Source organism: Ictalurus furcatus, chromosome 24 (genome assembly GCF_023375685.1).
Source record: "Ictalurus furcatus strain D&B chromosome 24, Billie_1.0, whole genome shotgun sequence".
NCBI classification, from domain to species: Eukaryota; Metazoa; Chordata; class Actinopteri; order Siluriformes; family Ictaluridae; genus Ictalurus; species Ictalurus furcatus.
In genome coordinates, this window is record NC_071278.1 from 9,604,890 (window position 1) to 9,627,250 (window position 22,361).

Genomic DNA, 22,361 nt, shown 5'->3' on the forward strand with positions numbered 1-22,361 from the left:
TCTCAGCTCGTTACCTTTATAAAAGACACCTGGGAGCCAGAAATCTTTCTGATTGAGAGGGGGTCAAATACTTATTTCCCTCATTAAAATGCAAATCAATTTATAACATTTTTGACATGCGTTTTTCTGGATTTTCTTGTTGTTATTCTGTCTCTCACTGCTCAAATAAATCTACCATTAAAATTATAGACTGATCATTTCTTTGTCAGTGGGCAAATGTACAAAATCAGCAGGGGATCAAATACTTTTTTCCCTCACTGTAAGTGCTAAAGGTGGTTATTACTTCCTGTTAATTGTGGTAACATGCAGGTAAAATAATATTGAATAAGAATAAGAAATGTTGCTTTTAATGGAACCCCCCCCCCCCCCCACAAAACTCAAAACACAAGGTACTTAACAGGCCTATAGTTTTATTTGAACATAAAGGATCAGATATGTAGTACAAAAGAGTGATGGTGTGAAGATGTCACTGTAGACAGTTACTTTGCCCCCACAAGAAGCTTCTCCATGTCGTGAATGCCATCCTTGTCGATCAAACGAACGGTGAACGAGGGCAAGTTCAGGATAAAGCGCTTGTTGAGCTATGAAATAGAGACAGAAAAAAAAAAAAAAAAAAAGAATAAAATTCACATTAGTGCATGGGGAGGGGGGAAAGGCAATTAACACTGAAAAATGGCTTAAATGATTTAAATGTTGTACAGAACTCAGTTTCACTTCGTTAGCCCAAGCTGCCATTCACACCATCAGAAACAGAGGTAGAAGAGAACGTTGACATGAACGATGGTGGAGATGAGAAGTGGCAGAGTGTGTGGGAGAGTGTGAGTGATGAGAATTTACCTCTTCTATACACTTCTTCAGAAGGTCTAGTGCCTCTTCACGTGTCAGATCTGCACACAGAGCAACGGGGGTGTTTTAGTTCCCAAATAATTCACTTAGAGGACAAGAGCAGCTCAAGAGCAGTATGACTTACACAAAGAGGCGTAAAAACAATCGCAGAAAGTGGAACCTGGAAAAACTGGAACGTTTGTCAGCGCCAAAGGAACAAGTTGTATACGTTGTGGTACCTGTTGCTCATTTTGTATGTACAGCCAGGTCCATAAGTATTTGGATGATGGCGCTAATTTCATGATTGTGGATCTGAATGAAGGAAGCAATCAAGACGTGATTGAAGTGTAGACTTCCAGCTTTAATTCAAGGGGTTTAAAAAATATATTGCATCAACCGTTTAGGAAACAGCCTTTTATTTATTTAATTAGATAACAGAGTCCCTCCATTTTCAAAGGTAACTGTCAAAAGTAATTGGATAATTGAGTGATAAGCAGTTTCATGGCCGGGTGTGGCCTGTTTCTTCGTCATTTCATGACAGCTTAAAGAGATAAAAAGTCTGGAGTTGATCCCACATGCTGAATTCGCATTTGGTAGCTGTTCATGGGGACTCTCAATACGTTGAAGCTTGAATTAAAGCGAACAAGTCAAGTCTACACTTCGATCACATCTTGATTGCTTCATTTCAAATCCCCAGTAGCGGTGTACAGACACAAAAGCATGAACACTGTCACCGTCCAAATACTTATGGACCTGGCTGTATACCAAAATCTCTCAGTATGCATCGACACACACTTGGACAGCAAATAAACAACACAGTAGTTTGGTTCATTAGTGCCATGTTGGGGTTGTCGAATGACAATAATGACTAGAATGACACCGTTCGTAATAATTCCTCAATAAAATGATTTGAATTTCATCACCATGAAGATTATGGTCTTTGTCGTTATAGTTTATAGACATGTGCACTTTTACTTAGATCTTGTTTGGGCCAGTTCTTATTTTTGGATGTGCAGTAACAGCAGGAAAACAGAGGAGAGAAGAGTTTCACCTGGCCTGTAGTATCTGTCCATGATGGACAGCGTGAGGAAAGCTCCGTATCCGTGTGCAGCAAAGGGGGCTTTAGCCAGCGCAGACATGTAGTCCATATAGTACAGCGCAGGCCCGTCTGCCTCATCGTAACCAGCCAAAAGCAGGTTCACATGGTATGGAGTCTACAGGGAACAGCAAGTCAGAGAGACAGCAATTTACCATATTTTTATATATATATATATATATATATATATATATATATATATATATATATATATACACACACACACACACACACACACACACACATACACACACTTCCTCATTAAAGCATACGAGGTGCCTTAGATCACTGTTAAAGTTTGCTCCAGTGTTCTCACTACAATGTTAAAACACTGTTTTAATTAAGTTAAATGCATTCAAAAAAAAAAAAAAAAAAACATGGACTGAAGTAGCATTATCAACATCAAAACCAGTGTCAGAAAGAGACGGGAGGGTGTGAAAAAGCCGAAACGGGAGAGAAAGCAAGCTGGAGTGTGTGCGGGTTGGGTGTTAAGCGGTCTGGGGGGTCGTTGGTGTCACAGTCAGTGTGACATCTGCTGGATGACAGCACCCCCGCTGCTCGGAGCGCCTCCCCACCTTTCCTTTCTCCTTCCACTTCTCCCCTCTCCAAGCCTCCCACCCTCGCCCCGATGCCCTGGAGCCACGCCAGATCTCATTAAAACTTCCTTTAGTCTCTTTCCTGCGTACTTGCTTTGCCGTCTCCTAACTCTGTGCCTTTACACCTGCTTTACGCTTCCCCCTTCCCACTGCTCCGAGCTGCATTTGTAAAGAAATAACAGCGCCAGTGTCCGAATAGATTAGTAACTTCACCTGGTTCGCACTTCATCCCGATGCAGGAAGAAACAGAACCTGGCTTTCTGCCATCTAGGTTACGTCGAGAACGGAGTACAGATGCTAGAGGTACATATCATATCATATATCATCTTAAAGCCTGCAGTCTGATTTGGGCCTTGGCTTTGACACTCTCGAGGGTGTGTTTGGGAGTGCAAGTGTTAGACAAACTTGGCTGTGCTCCATGCGAGTATCCCTGTAGACAGAGGGTTTAGAGCCCAGGTTGTTGGAGAGACCAGGCAAGGGAACTGCAGAGCTCCCAGGAGTGCCATCTACATCCATTCTCTCTTAACTCAACACCTGTTTCACACATACCCCACCTGAGTTCCTAACACAACAGCAATTCGCTCACCTCACCCAAGAGAACAGACCATTAAATATTAGCGCCTGAGCATACAAATGCCCAACAGCACTCTAGGCTATACATCCTGATATGGATACTGGGGCAAAATGGCTTGGGGACAGTCGAGATAGAGATGTTTCACTTCCACCTCCCTTTTCTTCTGTGTGTGTGTTTGTTCCAGCGTTCCTCCACACTCTCACAGACTGCCCAAGGCAACCTTCTCTTCCTCCGTCCTGGCGTCTTTTCTCGAGTTCAGCTGTGGCCGAGCCAAAGAACAACATGACACATGGTGCTAGTAATTATTTGCGTCTAGGGACACAGCAATATTTCTGGAAGTTAAAAGATTTGTGCGTAGATTGGAAAGGCTTATCTATTAGCTGTCTATTGTCTCTTAAGCATAATTGAACAATAATTTCGGAGAAAAAAATGTATACTCGAAGCTCATTTATAATAGACGTCTTGGTGCAGTTGTTGAATTCTGCCAATAAATGTTGACCATTTTTCTAAATTCCTTAAGTTAATCATATTTGGAAATTAGGTTCTAAAGCCATACATTTTTTCAGCATTGGGACTACTTTTTCAGTGGAAGGAATTTTATGTTTAAGAAAGATAAAAACATTGCCCTTAACCATTATGTGACATTAAGCATACCTAATAAACTGTGTTTCTCTCGGTCTCTCGCTACACATGCTACTCCAGTGATCCTGACCCCTTCCGCTCTCCGGACCTGCCTAATCCATCCTGATGCCCTACTTCTGGGTGAGTTCTCATCACATTGAAACCACTTGCTGTTGCTGAGGATGGCCCCACAGACAGCCTACAGATACACGAGATTATTGAGGATGTTACCACTTAAAAACTACGAAGATGGCTTTGGACTGCAATTGCTATGATAGCTTTAGAACTGCATTTGCCACGAACAGTTTTGCACTCGTCTCCATCAGTGAACAGTTGATAACTTCAACAAAATACAACCCCAATTCCAAAAAAGTTAGGACACTGTGTGAAATGTAAATAATTGTAGATGCATATGTTTTTTTGCAGATTGGTGAACCTCTGCCCATCTTTACTTCTGAAAGACTCCAAGATACTCTTTTTATAACTAATCATGTTACTGACCTGTTGCCAGTTAACCTCCAGCTGTTTCTTTTCAGTAACACTTACTTTTCCAGCCTTGTGTTGCCCCCGTCCCAACTGTTTTGAGACGTGTTGCGGCCATCAAATTCGCCTTATTTTTTCCCTTAAAACGGTACACTTACTCAATTTAAACATTTGCTATGTTTTCTATATTCTATTGTGAATATTATACAGGTTTATGAGAGCTGCAAATCATTGTATTCTGTTTTTATTTACATTTTACACAGCATCCCAACCTTTTTGGAATTGGGGTTGTAGACCATGTGAAAACTAGAATAAATTTCCTTGTTACACAACTGCACTTTCTGACCATGTAGTACACAATTACAGAAGGGAATTATTTATAATCGCACTATTCGGCGTCAGCCAGATGAGGACGGGTTCCCTGTTGAGTCCGATTCCTCTCAAGATTTCTTCCTCGTGTCGTCTCAGGGAGTTAATCCCTTACCACCGTCGCCTCTGTCTTGATCATTAGGGATACATTTATAAATGCAAAATGTATATCCTGAATTTCTGTAAAGCTGCTTTATGACAATGCTTTAATGACATAAATTATCTTGTGGGTTACCAATGTACACATCTGACCACATGTGATTACCACAAAACCTTGCGAAAAGCTTAAAGAACTCGAACAACATAAGAACAAACTCATTCCAAAAGCTTTTATTTGTCACAGTGTTATGATGTTATGTAGCTACCTCCTATTGATTGAGTTCAACAGCTGTTCTAGGCAAACATGCTGAAATTATTGTCTATGGTAATCACATCCATATGCATCCAAGCCCATAAACAGAGATAAGGCTGTAACAACAAAAAACAAAAAAAAAAAACACTGGCGTATACGAGTATGTAGACGGAGCAATTAAAGGAGGTAACTCTGGGTTAGCATTGTGACCCAACATCATTTTCTTTCTCTCTTGCTATAGCAGGTAGACTAGAGTAGTCCCCTGCAGGCCCTGTTGTTGTTTTTGTTTGTTTGTTTTTCTCTAAAGCCCGGAGTACAGCACACAATACCTCCGTAGTTCTCTATAGACATAAACAGGATTGCAGCCATCAAGGTCAAGTGTGTCTCTGCATTACATCTATCTGAACACATTTTCCTTTTCAAACCTCCACACTGATGTCGGGTGATAGAAGAGTATGGGAATGTCCAATAATCAATCCGAGACGACTTCAGGATCAAACTGCTACATATGAATAAGAGCACTCATCGTTCTTATCATGGTTTTACACATGGAAATATGTCCGATAAGCAATTCAGGGTTCAATTTTTAAAAAATAAAACATTTTAAACCTCAAAAGCCAAATCCAACCTTTCAGATCTGTGCATTAGAAATAAAAAGAATTATAATTGTTTTTCACTATGCTTATTGCCTAACCACACCCAACCCTAGAGACCACGCTGTTAAAATGAATCCTATGAGGAAAGTCTGGTAGGCAGCCAGTAAAGGCCTTTCTCTAACCATGCACTAGAAGTGCTGCAGCTGAAGCATGTTGATTTGGGAACGAGGCCCGATGCCCCGGAGGCCTTCTGCTTCCCCTCCAGGCTCGCTCTCCCGCTGCAGCCCCTCCTGCAACAAATGCTCTAATTGTTTTTTGTAATTATTTTCTCCCTTCTGCTATTGTGACAAGCAGCAGCTACTCTTCCTAACAAATTAACACAAAAACTAGCAGACAACAGGGCTGGGGTGTAGACAGGCCTTTTACACAGATGGGTGCTTGAGCGAGCATGCACGCACACACACACACACACACACACACACACACACACACACACACACACACACACAGGAAGGGCCTATCTGAGATGGGAAGGAGCATACTGCAGAGCACACGCACAGGTGCTCAAAAGCACAGACACCTGGATCACACCTCATATTCACAATGTAGACACACAACATATTGACAGCTGCCTTCGATCACCGTCAACACGGGCCTTCGTTCAGTCACAGCGAGTGGTGTGCGATGCAGCGCTGCCAGCCCAGCATGAATTTGGCTTACAGATTAGTTTAGTGTTAACAACTGAGCACTGGTCTGGGGGGCAGGAATGCAAAATACAATCAATCACACCTTCAGGCAGTGACATTGCAAACTATAGAATCTGTAAATTCGATCGGATGCATTTCGACATCGTCGATTAATCTAATAAACTACACCGATAATCATTCTAAATTAAGTTGTAGTTTAATCTAATCAACTACAACTAAATCATTCCTTATGGTTTTACATCCAGCGGTGACATTTGATGCAAGTTTCAACTGCACTGGAAGAATAACATACCGAATACAGCATTTACAGTAACAAAAGACAATTTGAAAAATTATTTTAAATAATGAAGCACTCATGTGATGTTATCACAACGCACATTCAGCCGAAGCCCTCTCCGATTCACGTGCGTTGAACGCGAGTACAGCTAAAAGTTCTCATTACCAACAAATGTCACTGTGAAACTGCGATTTTGCTGCAGCAAAATGAAGCATTTTTGGCCACAACAATCACAAAAAAACTCCACAAAATCCTGTACAGACTGCATTACACACCTTTTTTGCCTTTGTGCTTCTAAGTATGAACAAAATATCAATGTTTGTTCAAAAGCATAAGCATATGATGTGTTAGGATATGCTAGAAGATTGGCTAGGCCATGCAAGCCCTTCTTGAGTTATTATAGCTGTATGTTTGGGGTCATTGTCTTATTGAAATGTCCATAATCTGCCCAAATTCTCAGCTGCTGAGATTCTTCTCTAATGGTAATTAAATTATCCTCTAACATTATCTTGCCTCATTCATGCTTCCTTCAGTGGAGTGTAATGCAAGAAGCAGCCCTGTATCATGATGCTCTCATCTCTGTGCTCCACTGTGAGTATGATCCTGTTCTTCGGATCATATGCACATTCACTCACTCCAAGGTGAATTATCGCCATGAAGTTCTATTCTTATTTCGTCTGACCAAAATATAATGCTATATAAAAGAATTCAGATTTGTGTAAATGTTTTTAGACGAACATCTCTGTACTCCCTTTTCAGCAGAGGAATTTTGTGGCATGTGAGGTGTAGGGATGGAGATGACTGTAGTGCAGTTCAATGTTTATTGTTCTCTGTGTAACTGCTGTTCCTGCTGCTTTCAGGTCATCCTGCAAATCTTTTTGAGTTACAGCTGGCTTCTCTCTTACCTTCCTTATCGATAATATGAGAGCACCTGGTGAGGTATGGAGAGGTGTGTAAAGGTGTGGTGGAGGTGTGTAGAGGCTGGGTGAGGTGTGTAGAGGTGGGGTGAGGCAGAGTGAGGCGTGTAGAGGTTTGCTGAAGGTGTGGTGGGGCAGGGTGTGGAGGAGTGGTGGGGGATGTAGAGGTATGGAGAGGCATGTAGCAGTGTGTAGAGGTATGGTGGAGGTGTGGTGAGGGGAGGCTTGTGGAGGTGTGGTGGGGCGTTTGGAGGTTTGGTGAGGCGTGTAGAGTTTGTGGTGGAGGTGTGGTGAGGCATGTAGAGGTTTGGTGGAGGTGTGGTAGGGCGGCGTGTAGTGTGGTGGGGTGTGTAGAGGTGTGGTGGGGCGGCGTGTGGAGGTGTGGTGAGGCGTGTAGAGGTGTGGTGAGGCATGTAGAGGGGTGGTGGAGGTGTGGTGAGGCGTGTAGAGGTGTGGTGGAGGTGTGGTGAGGCATATAGAGGTGTGGTGGAGGTGTGGTGAGGTGGAGGTGTGGTGAGGAGAGGTGTGTAGAGGGTTGGTGGAGGTATGGTGAGGCGTGTAGAGGTTTGGTGGCGGGGTGTGGTGAGGGATGTAGAAGTTTGGTGGAGGTGTGGTGGAGGTGTGGTGAAGGTGTGTAGAGGTTTGGAGGGGCGTGTAGAGGTTTGGTGAGGCGTGGTGAAGGTCTGGTGGGGCGGGGCATGGTGAGGGGAGGTGTGTAGAGGTGTGGTGAGGCGTATAGAGATGTGGTGGAGGCGTGGTGAAGGTGTGTAGAGGTTTGGTTTGGCGAGGCATGGTGAGGCGTGTAGAGGTTTGGTGGAGGTGTGGTGGGCCATGTGGAGGTTTGGTGAGCCAAGAAGAGGTGTGGTGAGGCATATAAACATGTGGTGGAGGTCTGTAGAGATGTGGTGGAGGTGTGGTGAGGCATATAGAGGTGTGGTGGAGGTGTGGTGAGGCGTGTAAAGGTGTGGTGGAGGTGTGGTAAGGCATGTACAGGGGTGATGAAGGTGTGGTGGGGCGGGATGTAGTGAGGGGAGGTGTGTAGAGGTGTGGTGGAGATGTGGTGAGGCTTGTAGACATTTGGTGAAGGTGTAGTTGGGCGGGGTGTGGTGAGGGGAGGCGTGTGGAAGTGTGGTGGGATGTGTGGACGTGTGGTGGGGCGTGTGGAGGGGTGGTGGAGGTGTGGTGAGGCGTGTACAGGTTTGGTGAAGGTGTGGTGAGGGATGCAGAGGTTTGGTGGAAGTGTGGTGAAGGTGTGTAGAGGTTTGGTTTGGCGTGTGGAGGTTTGTTGAGGCATGTAGAGGTTTGGTGGAGGCATGGTGAGGCATGTAGAGGCTTGGTGGAGGTGTGGTGAGACATGTAGAGGTTTGGTGGAGGTGTGGTGAGGCATGTAGAGGTTTGGTGAAAGTGTGGTGGGCCATGTGGAGGTTTGGTGAGCCAAGTAGAGTTGTGGTGAGGCGTGTAGAGGTTTGGTGAGGAGTGGTGGAGGTGTGGTGAGGCGTATAGAGGTGTGGTGGAGGTGTGGTGAGGCATATAGAGGTGTGGTGGAGGTGTGCTAGAGGTGTGGTGAGGCGTGTAGAGGGGTGGTGGAGGTGTGGTGAGGCGTGTAGAGGGGTGGTGGAGGGGTGGTGAAGGTGTATAGAGGTTTGGAGGAGCGTGTGGAGGTTTGGTGAGGCGTGGTGAAGGTGTGGTGGGGCGGGGTGTGGAGGAGTGGTGGGGGATGTAGAGGTATGGAGAGGCATGTAGCAGTGTGTAGAGGTGTGGTGGAGGTGTGGTGGAGGTTTGGTGAGGCGTGTAGAGGTTTGGTGGAGGTGTGGTGGAGGTTTGGTGAGGCGTGTAGAGGTTTGGTGGAGGTGTGGTGAGACATGTAGAGGTTTGGTGGAGGTGTGGTGGGCCGTGTGGAGGTTTGGTGGCGGGGTGTGGTGAGGCATGTAGATGTGTGGTGAGGCATGTAGAGGTGTGGTGAGGCATGTAGAGGTGTGGTGGAGGTGTGGTGAGGCATATAGAGGTGTGGTGAAGCATGTAGAGGTGTGGTTGAGGTGTGGTAAGGCGTATAGAGGTGTGGTGGAGGTGTGGTGAGGCGTGTAAAGGTGTGGTGGAGGTGTGGTGAGGCATGTAGAGGGGTGATGAAGGTGTGGTGGGGATGCATGTGGTGAGGGGAGGCCTGTAGAGGAGTAGTGGAGATGTGGTGAGGCCTGTAGACATTTGGTGAAGGTGTGGTTGGGCGGGGTGTGGTGAGGCGTGTGGAGGTGTGGTGGGGCGTGTGGAGGGTTGGTGGAGGTTTAGTGAGGCGTGTAGAGGTTTGGTGGCAGAGTGTGGTGAGGGATGTAGAGGTGTGGTGGAGGTGTGGTGAGGCGTATAGAGGTTTGGTGGAGGTGTGGTGAAGGTGTGTAGAGGTTTGGTGGGGCGTGTGGAGGTTTGGTGGCAGGGTGTGGTGAGGGGTGTAGAGGTGTGGTGGAGGTGTGGTGAGGCATGTAGAGGGGTGATGAAGGTGTGGTGGGGATGCATGTGGTGAGGGGAGGCCTGTAGAGGAGTAGTGGAGATGTGGTGAGGCCTGTAGACATTTGGTGAAGGTGTGGTTGGGCGGGGTGTGGTGAGGCGTGTGGAGGTGTGGTGGGGCGTGTGGAGGGTTGGTGGAGGTTTAGTGAGGCGTGTAGAGGTTTGGTGGCAGAGTGTGGTGAGGGATGTAGAGGTTTGGTGGCAGGGTGTGGTGAGGGATGTAGAGGTGTGGTGAGGCGTATAGAGGTTTGGTGGAGGTGTGGTGAAGGTGTGTAGAGGTTTGGTGGGGCGTGTGGAGGTTTGGTGGCAGGGTGTGGTGAGGGGTGTAGAGGTTTGGTGGAGGTGTGGTGAAGGTGTGTAGAGGTTTGGTGGGCCGTGTGGAGGTTTGGTGGAGGTGTGGTGAGGCATGTAGAGGTTTGGTGGAGGTGTGGTGGGCCGTGTGGAGGTTTGGTGAGGCATGGTGAGGCGTGTAGAGGTTTGGTGGAGGTGTGGTGGGCCGTGTGGAGGTTTGGTGAGCCAAGAAGAGGTGTGGTGAGGTGTATAAAGGTGTGGTGAGGCGTATAGAGGTGTGGTGGAGGTGTGGTGAGGCGTGTAAAGGTGTGGTGAGGCGTATAGAGGTGTGGTGGAGGTGTGGTAAGGCATGTAGAGGGGTGATGAAGGTGTGGTGGGGCGGGATGTAGTGAGGGGAGGTGTGTAGAGGTGTGGTGGAGATGCGGTGAGGCATGTAGACATTTGGTGAAGGTGTAGTTGGGCAGGGAGTGGTGAGGGGAGGCGTGTGGAAGTGTGGTGGGATGTGTGGACGTGTGGTGGAGGTGTGGTGAGGCGTGTACAGGTTTGGTAAAGGTGTGGTGAGGGATGTAGAGGTTTGGTGGAAGTGTGGTGGAGGTGTGGTGAGGCGTGTAAAGGTGTGGTGAGGCATATAGAGGTGTGGTGGAGGTGTGGTGAGGCATATAGAGGTGTGGTGGAGGTGTGGTAGAGGTGTGGTGAGGCGTGTAGAGGGGTGGTGGACGTGTGGTGAAGGTGTATAGAGGTTTGGAGGAGCGTGTGGAGGTTTGGTGAGGCGTGGTGAAGGTCTGGTGGGGCGGGGTGTGGTGAGGGGAGGTGTGTAGAGGTGTGGTGGAGGCGTGGTCCAGCGTGTAGATGTGTTTGGTGAGGTGTGGTGAGGCATGTAGAGGTTTGGTGGAGGTGTGGTGAGGCATGTAGAGGTTTGGTGGAGGTGTGGTGAGGCATGTAGAGGTTTGGTGGCAGGGTGTGGCGAGGCATGTTTAGGTTTGGTGAAGGTGTGGTGGGCCGTGTGGAGGTTTGGTGAGCCAAGTAGAGGTTTGGTGAGGCATATAGAGGTTTGGTGGGGCGTGTGGAGGTTTGGTGAGGCATGTTGAGGCGTGTAGAGGTTTGGTGGAGGTGTGGTGAGGCATGTAGAGGTGTGGTGAGGTGTGGTGGAGGTGTGGTGAGGCATATAGAGGTGTGGTGAAGCATGTAGAGGTGTGGTTGAGGTGTGATAAGGCGTATAGAGGTGTGGTGGAGGTGTGGTGAGGCATGGAGAGGGGTGATGAAGGTGTGGTGGGAATGCATGTGGTGAGGGGAGGCCTGTAGAGGTATGGTGAGACATGTAGAGGAGTAGTGGAGATGTGGTGAGGCCTGTAGACATTTGGTGAAGGTGTGGTTGGGCTGGGTGTGGTGAGGGGAGGTGTGGTGGGGCGTGTGGAGGGTTCGTGGAGGTTTGGTGAGGCATGTAGAGGTTTGGTGGCAGGGTGTGGTGAGGGATGTAGAGGTTTGGTGGAGGTGTGGTGAAGGTGTGTAGAGGTTTGGTGGGGCGTGTGGAGGTTTGGTGGCGGGGTGTAGAGGTTTGGTGGAGGTGTGGTGAAGGTGTGTAGAGGTTTGGTGGGGCGTGTGGACGTTTGGTGGAGGTGTGGTGAGGCGTGTAAAGGCATGTAGAGGTTTGGTAGAGGTGTGGTGAGGCGTGTAAAGGCATGTAGAGGTTTGGTGGACGTGTGGTGAGGCGTGTAGAGGTGTGGTGGAGGTGTGCTGAGGCGTGGTGAGGCGTGTAGAGGTTTGGTGAGGCGTGTAGAGGTGTGGTGGAGGTGTGCTGAGGCGTGTAGAGGTTTGGTGGAGGCGTGTAGAGGTGTGGTGGAGGTGTGCTGAGGCGTGTAGAGGTTTGGTGGAGGCGTGGTGAGGCGTGTAGAGGTGTGGTGGAGGCGTGGTGAGGTGTGTAGAGGTTTGGTGAGGTGTGGTGAAGTGTGTAGAGGTTTGGTGAGGCGTGTAGAGGCGTGTAGAGGTGTGGTGAGGCGTGTAGAGGTGTGGTGGAGGTGTGCTGAGGCGTGTAGAGGTTTGGTGGAGGTGTGGTGAGGCGTGTAGAGGTTTGGTGGAGGTGTGGTGAGGCGTGCAGAGGTGTGGTGAGGCGTGCAGAGGTGTGGTGGAGGTGTGGTGAGGCGTGCAGAGGTGTGGTGGAGGCGTGGAGAGGTGTGGTGGAGGCGTGGAGAGGTGTGTAGAGGTGTGGTGAGGTGTGTAGAGGTGTGGTGGAGGCGTGGTGAAGCGTGTAGAGGTTTGGTGAGGTGTGGTGAAGCATGTAGAGGTTTGGTGAGACGTGTAGAGGTGTGGTGAGGCGTGCAGAGGTGTGGTGGAGGCGTGCAGAGGTGTGGTGGAGGCGTGCAGAGGTGTGGTGGAGGCGTGGTGGAGGCGTGGTGGAGGCGTGGTGGAGGCGTGCAGAGGTGTGGTGAAGTGTGTAGAGGTGTAGTGAGTCGTGTAGAGGTGTGGTGGAGGTGTGGTGAAGAGTGTAGAGGTTTAGTGAGGTGTGGTGAGGCACGTGGAGGTGAGCTGTGGTGAGGCATGTGGAGGTTTGGTGAGGCGTGGTGAGGTTTGTGGAAGTTTGGTGAGGTGTGGTGAGGTTTGTGGAAGTTTGGTGAGGTGTGGTGAGGTTTGTGGAAGTTTGGTGAGGTGTGGTGAGGTTTGTGAAAGTTTGGTGAGGTTTGTGGAAGTTTGGTGAGGTTTGTGGAAGTTTGGTGAGGTGTGGTGAGGTATGTGGAAGTTTGGTGAGGTGTGGTGAGGTTTGTGGAAGTTTGGTGAGGTTTGTGGAAGTTTGGTGAGGTGTGGTGAGGTTTGTGGAAGTTTGGTGAGGTTTGTGGAAGTTTGGTGAGGTGTGGTGAGGTTTGTGGAAGTTTGGTGAGGTTTGTGGAAGTTTGGTGAGGTGTGGTGAGGTATGTGGAAGTTTGGTGAGGTGTGGTGAGGTTTGTGGAAGTTTGGTGAGGTGTGGTGAGGTTTGTGGAAGTTTGGTGAGGTGTGGTGAGGTTTGTGGAAGTTTGGTGGAGGTGTGGTGAGGTGTGGTGAGGCGTGGTGGTAAGTGCATTTTGATTTGTCTTTTCTCTGTATTGAAACAAAACAGAACAGAAACTTATGTACACACCCTACTGCGCAGATAATCTGCTAGGTTCTTCCTGGTGAAGTTCGCAGCAGCCGCTGGACTGAGCTCATATCCTAAAAGAAACACAGGCTGGTTTTAACACATGCGTATACCTGTATACAGAGAACAAATCTCACAAAAATGTCTGTATAACCACCAAATAATGACAAGGATTTATTGCTTTAAATTACCGGGAAATTTCCACTTTTGAAACAGTTAAATCATTAAAAGGTGTGAAACCACATCAAAGATGGTAAGTTTATACTATCGTTCAAAACTGCGGTTCTATTTCATCGCTCCTAACCGCCAGAGGCAGTGAGAATCACAGGAACGCGTTTTCGCATGCTGTAATACGGCCATCGTTCCCTTCCTCTTCTCGACTTGTATACTGTCGGACCTTGTGTGTACTTGCAGGTAACCTGTTCTCCAAAGTTCATCTCTTCATGTTATGGTGAGTGCATTTCATACCTTATGAAGCCAACTGGAACTCTGTTCAACTGGCTTGAATTCCCTTGTTAGCATGTTATCCATCAGTCCTGTTCTGCCCATGAGTTAGTGACACACTGTTCTGCTGTTTAGTGCGAGACTCACCTCTGTCTGGCTGCCTGTGGGCTTGTGGTTGTGCGCTTCTAGCCATACTGTGCTTTCCACCTCTGAGCTTCTAAAGCTGGTTGGACTCAGTGATGTCCCTCAATATACTGCCACTGGCCACAGCTGAGCTTGCAAAGTTCTGGACCACTATACATGTCCTAGAGGCCTCCGCTCTAGTTTAACGCTGCTTTGACGTCAAGCCAACCAACGGGCCTGTGGTTAAATGCTGATAGCATGTTGGAGCGCTGCTCATAACTAGCCTACTGTCAACTAGGGTTGCAACTAACGATTATTTTGATAATTGATTAATCTGTTGATTATTTCTTCGATTAATCGGATTAAAAGGCCAGTTTTTATTTTCTGTATTTTTACGAAGAAAAAAATTTTTCCTTTCACATTCTGCCCGATATTGTCCTTCAAACATTGTGCAAATTGAAGGCTATGACAAAGGTATTAAATGTATCTATGTGGGCTATGGAATACATTGTGCAAAGGATTTTTTTTTTGAGGTTCTTTGTCTTTAATTTATTTAATCATTTTCATATGGTTCATTTACATGTGATTCATTTACATGTGATTCACATGTGCAAAGGATTTTCATAAAAATATTAACATTTTATAAAAAAAACAAACAAACAAAAAAAAAAACAACTGATTGTCCACAAGCTTTAAAGAAGTTAAATCACTATATTAAAAATGCTAAACTAAGTGTTAACTGGTAAGAGGTTGAATGTTCTGCAGTAACACACATTCGCTCATCTGAACACGGTAACATGTTCCTTTATTCTGCAAATGTACAACACTTCTACGACATTTCTATACAATGACATGTTATAACCCCATTACAGTTACTGCTTTCATAAAAACACAATTAATTTTGTTTCTAAATATCGCATCAAACATCATATTTAATCAGAATGAATATTTTAGTCAGAATTATTGCGCTTCCTTTCTAGGTTTGGGTTATCCACAGTGACATCACAGACCCAACTCATCCATAATGGCATTCGTTGTTGATTATTTTAATTATCGATTTTATTGATTAGTTGTTGCAGCCCTCTCAACACACAAGGGTTGAAGATGGGTTTCCTCCTCGATCCCCTCTTACCGAGTCTCTGTAAAAACTACCTCATTACTAGTGATCACTTCAGTAAAAAAGTGAAAGAGCCTTGCATGCAGTGGTGGATGGATAACTCCAGAGTTTCTGACAAAAGTCATATCACCTACTTCTACTAAACAATTGATTGACTTTATGCCATTCCTTGAAAGAGAACCTACTGAATGTTCCTTATGCTCGGTATGCACCCTACAGTACTATCTAGACCAAATGTCAGCAATTTGATTATGAGCACAACTGTTCACCTGACACTGGTGGAAGACATGAGGAGCTCTCCTGACATCATGACCTCGGCTTATAGATAAGCTGGTGTCCAGCCCCTACCATAACGGCTCGACGGCATTACTATGCCTCCTCATTGGCATTATTTATATACGTGCTTCTCCATGAAGTCTGCTGCAACCTGGGCGTCACTGCGTATCAGTTATCTCTAGGGATGTCACGATACCAAAAATCTAGTAGTTGGTATCAATACCACCAAAAGTACACGATACTCAGTACCAAAGTTGATACCATGGTGTGGTTTAAATAAATAAATAAAATTTTAAAACTAAAATTAAAAACTCCTGGAGGACATCCTCCTCTGGCTAATACTGGCAAAAAGAGAGGGGAGGGTATTTCAGTTATCAAACACTGTCTGACAATGACTTATAAAACAATGCTAAGTGCTAATAACAAGTGCTAAGGTGCACTCCTAAGTGCAAGTCCTAAGGTGTGCACACACACACACACACACACACACCCCTTATACTCTGAATGCAAGCATTAGTTTAAATTCACTGATATGGTGGCAGGCCAAAAAGATTTATTAAAATCATGTGAATAATTTGAATAATTATTAGTGACAGTAGCTACATTTAGCTGACAGGACATGGGCTGAATGGCGATGCATGGTGGCCCATACAGAGGTAGTTTAGAACAATGGAATGCGTTAGTGTCGTTAACAAATAACTGGCTATCGCTAACATTACATGGAGCATAACGTTAGCTGGTTTCACGGCCACAATGCCAGCTGCCTCAAACATACATTGTATTGGGGCATCTTTCAGGTGCTTCGCCAAATTCCAGGTGTTTCCTCGCTTTGTTTGAAATGAACGATACCATCAGTTGTACATTGGCAACCGCTGCTACCTTTCCTCTCAACGAGCTTTCCTCTCTCTGAATCTCAACAAGTCGGGGCGGAGCTAAACTTGTCGCCATCTTCTGTAGTTTTCCCCGTGTGCTTGTAGGCGTTGTTCTTCTTCTTCACCACTTGTGAACCGACTAAAACACTCACGTGTATTTGCTGCCCCTTTCAGGTCCGGAAGAATTGCAACCTCGGTACCTTCATTACCATGCTACTGCAGAAAAACAAGTACAGTCACGTTTTAAGAATGTTGGTACCGACTTGGTAACGAAGTATCGGTTCTCATGACATCCCTAGTCATCTCTCTGTCCTAATGTTGGTAGGCTCCTAATGACATTCTTACGCATGTTATCCAGGAAATTCTCAACACTGCTTGTGAGGGGTGACTTAGGACACTTATTACAAACAGTACAAAGCCAAAAGTATGTGGACACAATCAGTGAACATCCTGCTCCAAAAACATATGGATTTATTCCTCTTTTGCTGTTATAATAACCTCCACTCTTCTGGGAAGGCTTTCCACTAGATTTTGAAGTGTTGCTGTGGGGGTTTGTGTTCATTCAGCTACAAGAGTACAAGAGGTCAGGCACTGATGTTCAACAAGAATGCAAAGTTCCAGTTCATCCCAAAGGTGTTCGATGGGGTTGAGGTCATGGTCCTTTGTGTTCTTCCAGTCCAACCTTCTCAAACCATGTCTCATTGAGCTCGCTTTGTGTACAGGAGCATCGTCATACTGGAACAGGTTCGGTCCTTTTAGTTCCAGTGAAGGGAAATTGTAAAGCTACACTGTACGAAGACATTCAAGATAATTCTGTCCTTTAAACTTTGTGACAACAGTTTGGGGAAGAACGACATATAGGTGTGATGATCAGGTGTCTGCACACTTTTGGCCATACAGCATATTTAACTATAGGATAATTGCAAGGATTCCCTGTTATTCATAACCAGCACTGATCAGGAAGTGTGTGAAAATGGGCCAGAGAACGATGGCAGTTTGACAGTGGGATTTATATCGAATACTACGTCACATGCTCACTTTGTAACTTCGTTTAAGGTCTCGACGTACGCTCAGACAAGACGACAAGCTATCCATGTGGTTCTCACAGCCCTTGGCAGTTATTCAGTTAGCATTTTGTTGCGTGTAAAACATGAGAAACAATAGCACATAGCCGTTTAAATATACGGGAAAACAACAGTACGTACCATTTCTCATTTTGTACAGCTGGACATTTTTCTGGATGTATTCTGCGAATTGTACCGTATCTCCGGCCTCCCCGACACACAGCAACAGGATTTTCTCACTCAGTTTGAACATTTTGTCGTAGTCTGAAATAAACACAGTTCATATTAGGTCTTACTTCCTTACACACACACACACACACACAGAGAGAGAGAGAGAGAGAGAGAGAGAGAGAGAAAACACTAAAAACATTAGCCTGTTAAATCAGTATAAATAAACCTTGCAGTAACTAACTAATAAAACTCATTATAAATAAAATTGCATCATTGTCAAATGATAAAAAGTATTTACCCAAGGATTAATAAGTAAGGTTATTAATTAATAAAGAATGTTAACTGGTTAATGAGGACTAACAAGCGAACCAAAATTCACTTTCACTTTCATAACAGATTTCGCCTACTCATCCACTAAGACTAGCTTTTCAGTCTCACAGCTATCGATAGCAACAAGACAAAGGTAAACCGTAAAAAAAATTATATATATCTATCCAAATTATTCAGTTTGGACATCCTATCAGTAATGCTTGATTAACTATGCGCTGCAGGAAATCTGGTCCACGCACAAAAGTACCTAGCTACTCGCTAGCATTGACTAGCAAAATCTAGTCCGGAAAAATTATAGCAATTTGTATAATTATGATTTGAGTAAAGATTATGCATACAGAACGACTAACTATATTCATTCATGAATAAACCCTGAAACTATTAACTAACCGGAATAATATCTAACCGGAGAGCTGCGTGGCTAGGCTAACTGCTAGCTCGCCTGTTAACAACACAACTAAGATGCTAAGCTATGCTAAGCTAAACTAAACTATGCTAAGCTAAACTAAGCTAAGGCTCGTGAGTTGTCAAATCTTTACCGTGTTTCATTTTGATGATGCTGCTGGCGGCCACGTTATCTGCAGCAACCAAGACAAAATCCTGACCCTGAATACCAATCAAATATTCCATCTTGGAAGAGAAACTGTGAAGTTTAGTTACACCGGTATTGAATGGACACAGTAAGAAATTACACAGCAAAACTTCAGCACATCGGCGCGCTCTTCTGGCGTCACCGGAAGTGAGGTACGCACGCCAAATTTTCCAGGTCACGTGATCTGAAACAGATTAGCTGGGCACTGGCTAGATGGCTAGTGGCGCTGTGTTTATACGCTATATGTTGAAATTATAACACGTGCCGTTTCCAAGTGAACAAATCCTTTAAAATATCGGTTTCTGTACATCTGAAAACAGTTTTTTTGTGATAGTTAGAGATGGCACGATACCACGTTTTCTTTTCAATATCCCATCTAGTTTTGATTTCTTATTAAAAAACTGCTTTACACAGTTAAACTTTTTCACACCTAGCAAATTATATTGTGTATATAATATAATAAAGTATACGTATAATAAAATCAATCCTGACAAAAGAAAAAACACAGGCGAGTCTCCTTTATGCAAACATCCGTCCATATTTATTTTTAATATCGCTTATCCTACACAGGGTCTCAGTGGAGCCTGGAACCTATCCCAGGGAACTCAGGGCACAAGGATGGGGGACGCCCTGGATGGGGTGCCAACCCATCACAGGGCACAAACACAGACACATTCACACACTACGGACAATTTGGAAACACCAATCATCCTACATTGCAGGTCTTTAGACTGGGGAGGAAACCGGAGTACCCGGAGGACATCACGGGGAGAACATGCAAGCTCCACACACACACACACAGGGCGGAGGCAGGATTCGAGTCCCCAAACCCCGGAATGCTAACCACTAAGCCACCCTTATATGTAAACATTTCCAATTACAAAAATAAATGTGTTTTCCAAATCCAATTCTGATCTTTTTTATTATGTTCTAATCATTTGTTACAGGCTCTGATATCCAATATATTTTCTCTGATATCCAATGCACCGTTTTTTGCTAGTATCAGCCCGATACTGGGTATCGGATCAGTATCTTCTCTAGTGACAGTTCCTTGTCCTGATGCTTTTATCCTGCAAAGAACATAGACCATGAGAGTGATTATCCTACAAATTCAGAGGACACAATCGAAAAAGTAAGCCAAATAAAACATGCTTGTATGAGTTAGTAGAGAAAATACACAGAGAAACATGACATGTGCTGTTGCAAGTCATCATGGAAATTCCAAATTATTAATTAAAAGTCAGAGCTCTCAGGCTAGATTTGATATATGACTCATACGTCATGTATAAATAATTCTTATTGTCATCCTATCCATATGGTGCACCATACAACAGTACAGGAGCATGACACAAAGACTACATCAAATGCAAAAAAAAAAAAAAAAAGCAACATAAATACTACATTTCTTAAAACATTTCTTATTATTTCTTGAAAACCTAACTAGGTAGCTACTATTCTCTGACACTTTGTTTTGCTCTCCTCCTGTCTGACTGATTCAATTTGCCACTCTTTTAGCCAACACACAATTCATTTTTTTTGTACGATTTTATTTTCATAACACGTACTGATAAGACACAGTAATGTTAGCGGATAATTATATCCTCAAAATACATTTTGTTCACAATGTTTTGGATACTTGAATGGTCTTTGTTGCATATGTCTTGACTTGCCACTTAACCATCAGATTAATTTGCACAGGAGAGACATTACAATATTTTAACAAGTTGCTTAGAGTAAGACATTTCTACCAGCCACAGTTTCAAATCTCATTAATTCTTTTTTCACAGATCCACCTATAAACCTTTCACTCTGCCTACTTAATTCACTACTGCCCTTTCTCTATTTCATTACACTTAACGGTCTAGGATTATTCCTCTCTGCAAAGCAAGACTGTTTTATTTATGAGAGAATCCAAATAATCTATGAATCCAAGAATTGTAAATCTCAAACATAATGAAATCCATTTCCTATTTTTAAAAATCCTATAAATATTAGGTATGTGGTTTTACCTTAGGTAAATTTGATATTAGCTAACATTAAGAATTGAAAAATGATTGTAGCTAGCCAATTAACCTAATTTAAAGGACTATACATTTAATATAAAGGGCTATATTAAAAAGAAGGGATTATACTTTACAAAATGTTTATTGAGTTAATAAGATCAGATGGGTCACCAAATCCCCAAAGCCTCATGTTACATGTGGTCTCTTTAAATGGTGTATAGTGCATTCATTATTTTTTGAGACTGGTGAAAAAATATTTCTAAAGACTATTTAAAAGCATCGTTTTGCTTAAACGTTCATCCTCTATGCAGTAGCACCTATAGCAGAAGCAACAACTTTGTACATTAATAGGCAAATACAGTTGTTGTTGTTGTTTTTTCTACACCACATCCATGCCTTTTAAAAAAAGATCTCCTCACTCTGCAGATCTAAGGTTGTTTTTCTATACACAGGTTATCACTCTAGTGGAAGTAAATCTGGATGTGTCATACTCATTTAATTTTTTTCCTTGTCCCCCTGCCTTTCTATCTCTCTCTACATTTGTCACTGGTTTAGCCTGACTGCTTCGTTAGGACTCATAATTTGCATTCAGATTAATTATCTAATTACTGACAAATGTCCGGCGGCCACCCCGTACTCCAGCTCGTCAGCTCAGTGCCTGTAATTATTTTAATCATTTACTTTCATCTGGAGTGTTTCTGCCATACTTTAGTGTTTAGAGGCCATTCTTAATTACCCTGCCAAGGCACTCTTCCACTTGTTTCATGAAAGAGAAAGAAAGTGACACACTCACACACACACACACACACACACACATGCATGCATAAGCACAAAGAGCCCGATGGGGATGTGATCTTGACAGCATCATGGAAGCTTCAAGCTCTGCTGGTTTTCAGCCTTGTTTCTTTCCTCTACTTCTCATTCACTTTCTCTCTCCCTACCTATCACCCCCAACATCCTGCTCTTCTAACTCTTTCTCTCTCCAGCTCTCACTTTCCCCCCACTATCACCCCCACCACTCTCTTACTTCCTCCCTCTACCCCTTTATCATAAGCACACACAGGAATCGCCTCCGGGCCCCAGTGCACTGACTGCTAATATACTGACACACACACACACACACACACACACACACAAACACAGAGTGACACAGATCTCTTGCCACAGCGCTTCCCTATGCTATCTGCTAGGAAAATCTATACAACTCTCTGCGTATATGCTTTATTTAGTCGGCTGTCACACTGTTCACAGTTACATCTGGTTCTTGTCCATCAGCGTGTTGTGGGGTCAAATCCCACTCACTCTGCTCTCATAATCAAACCCTGGCAGCCTTGAGCCAAATACACTATAGCCGTAACTGTTCTGGTAAAAGTACATCACTTAATAATTGGATCCCTTGAATATCTGATTCGCTACGAATGAAAGATTAATGGAAAGATTATTATCTCCTGGTCGTTTCAAGTTTGGGTTTCTCTTTGAAATGGCGAACACTGGCCTATAAGTGGACCGAATCAACCACTTTCACGGCGACACACAGCATAAAAACAATCTAACACAGCAGTTTCTGCACTGTTTCTACCCTGTCCCAGTGGGACCAGTCAAGAGTGAAAAAAAATTAAATAAATAAAAGTAGAGATTATGGGCACATAGCCTTAGGGTAGAGTTTGTTGGACTAAGACAGGTTTTGAGCTCTGATTAAAACCAGGGACAGGCTGGATTAATGATATTCATGAGTTAAGTTCAAGTGTCTGTCGCAGCCTGTAAAGAGACACAAATCCGGAGATTGTGGCTTGGTGTTGATAAATGGTGTTTAAAAAAAAAAAAATACAATTAATCATTGTGAGCACTTGTGAGAGTTTGAGGTATGTGAGAGTTAGTGAGTGAAAGAGAGAGAGAGAGAGATTCAATTTAATACAGTCACCACTATCATGCAGTTAATCTCTGCAAACTGTAGGCCTTTAGCAGATGAACAAAAGTGGCAGTATCAAGGGAATAGTCCGAGCTCAAGTGTTTAACGTGGCAATTTAATAATTTGCATTCTTGAAGGGAAACAGCGCCGGTGT

At 44.5% G+C, this 22,361-nt stretch overlaps 1 protein-coding gene across 1 annotated transcript; it reads right to left on the reverse strand.

Annotated features, from left to right (window-relative positions):
• Positions 1-393: 393 nt before the first annotated feature.
• On the reverse strand, positions 394-18,442 carry psmb2 (proteasome 20S subunit beta 2). Its single transcript, XM_053613096.1, has 6 exons — positions 18,243-18,442; positions 17,344-17,466; positions 13,310-13,380; positions 1,877-2,039; positions 838-887; positions 394-581 (listed from the first exon to the last, which is right to left on the reverse strand). Exons 1-6 carry the CDS (start codon positions 18,331-18,333, stop codon positions 480-482), a joined length of 600 nt encoding a protein of 199 aa, XP_053469071.1. The 5' UTR covers positions 18,334-18,442; the 3' UTR covers positions 394-479.
• Between the last annotated feature and the right edge of the window lie 3,919 nt (positions 18,443-22,361).

Excerpts from the sequence above, each read along its gene's own strand:
- psmb2 (XM_053613096.1), bottom strand. The coding sequence starts at position 18,333 with ATGGAATATTTGATTGGTATTCAGGGTCAGGATTTTGTCTTGGTTGCT. Across the intron at positions 17,467-18,242 it reads CATCATCAAAATGAAACACG|ACTACGACAAAATGTTCAAA; the intron begins GTAAAGATTTGA and ends TGTTTATTTCAG. Across the intron at positions 582-837 it reads TGAAGAAGTGTATAGAAGAG|CTCAACAAGCGCTTTATCCT; the intron begins GTAAATTCTCAT and ends TCTATTTCATAG.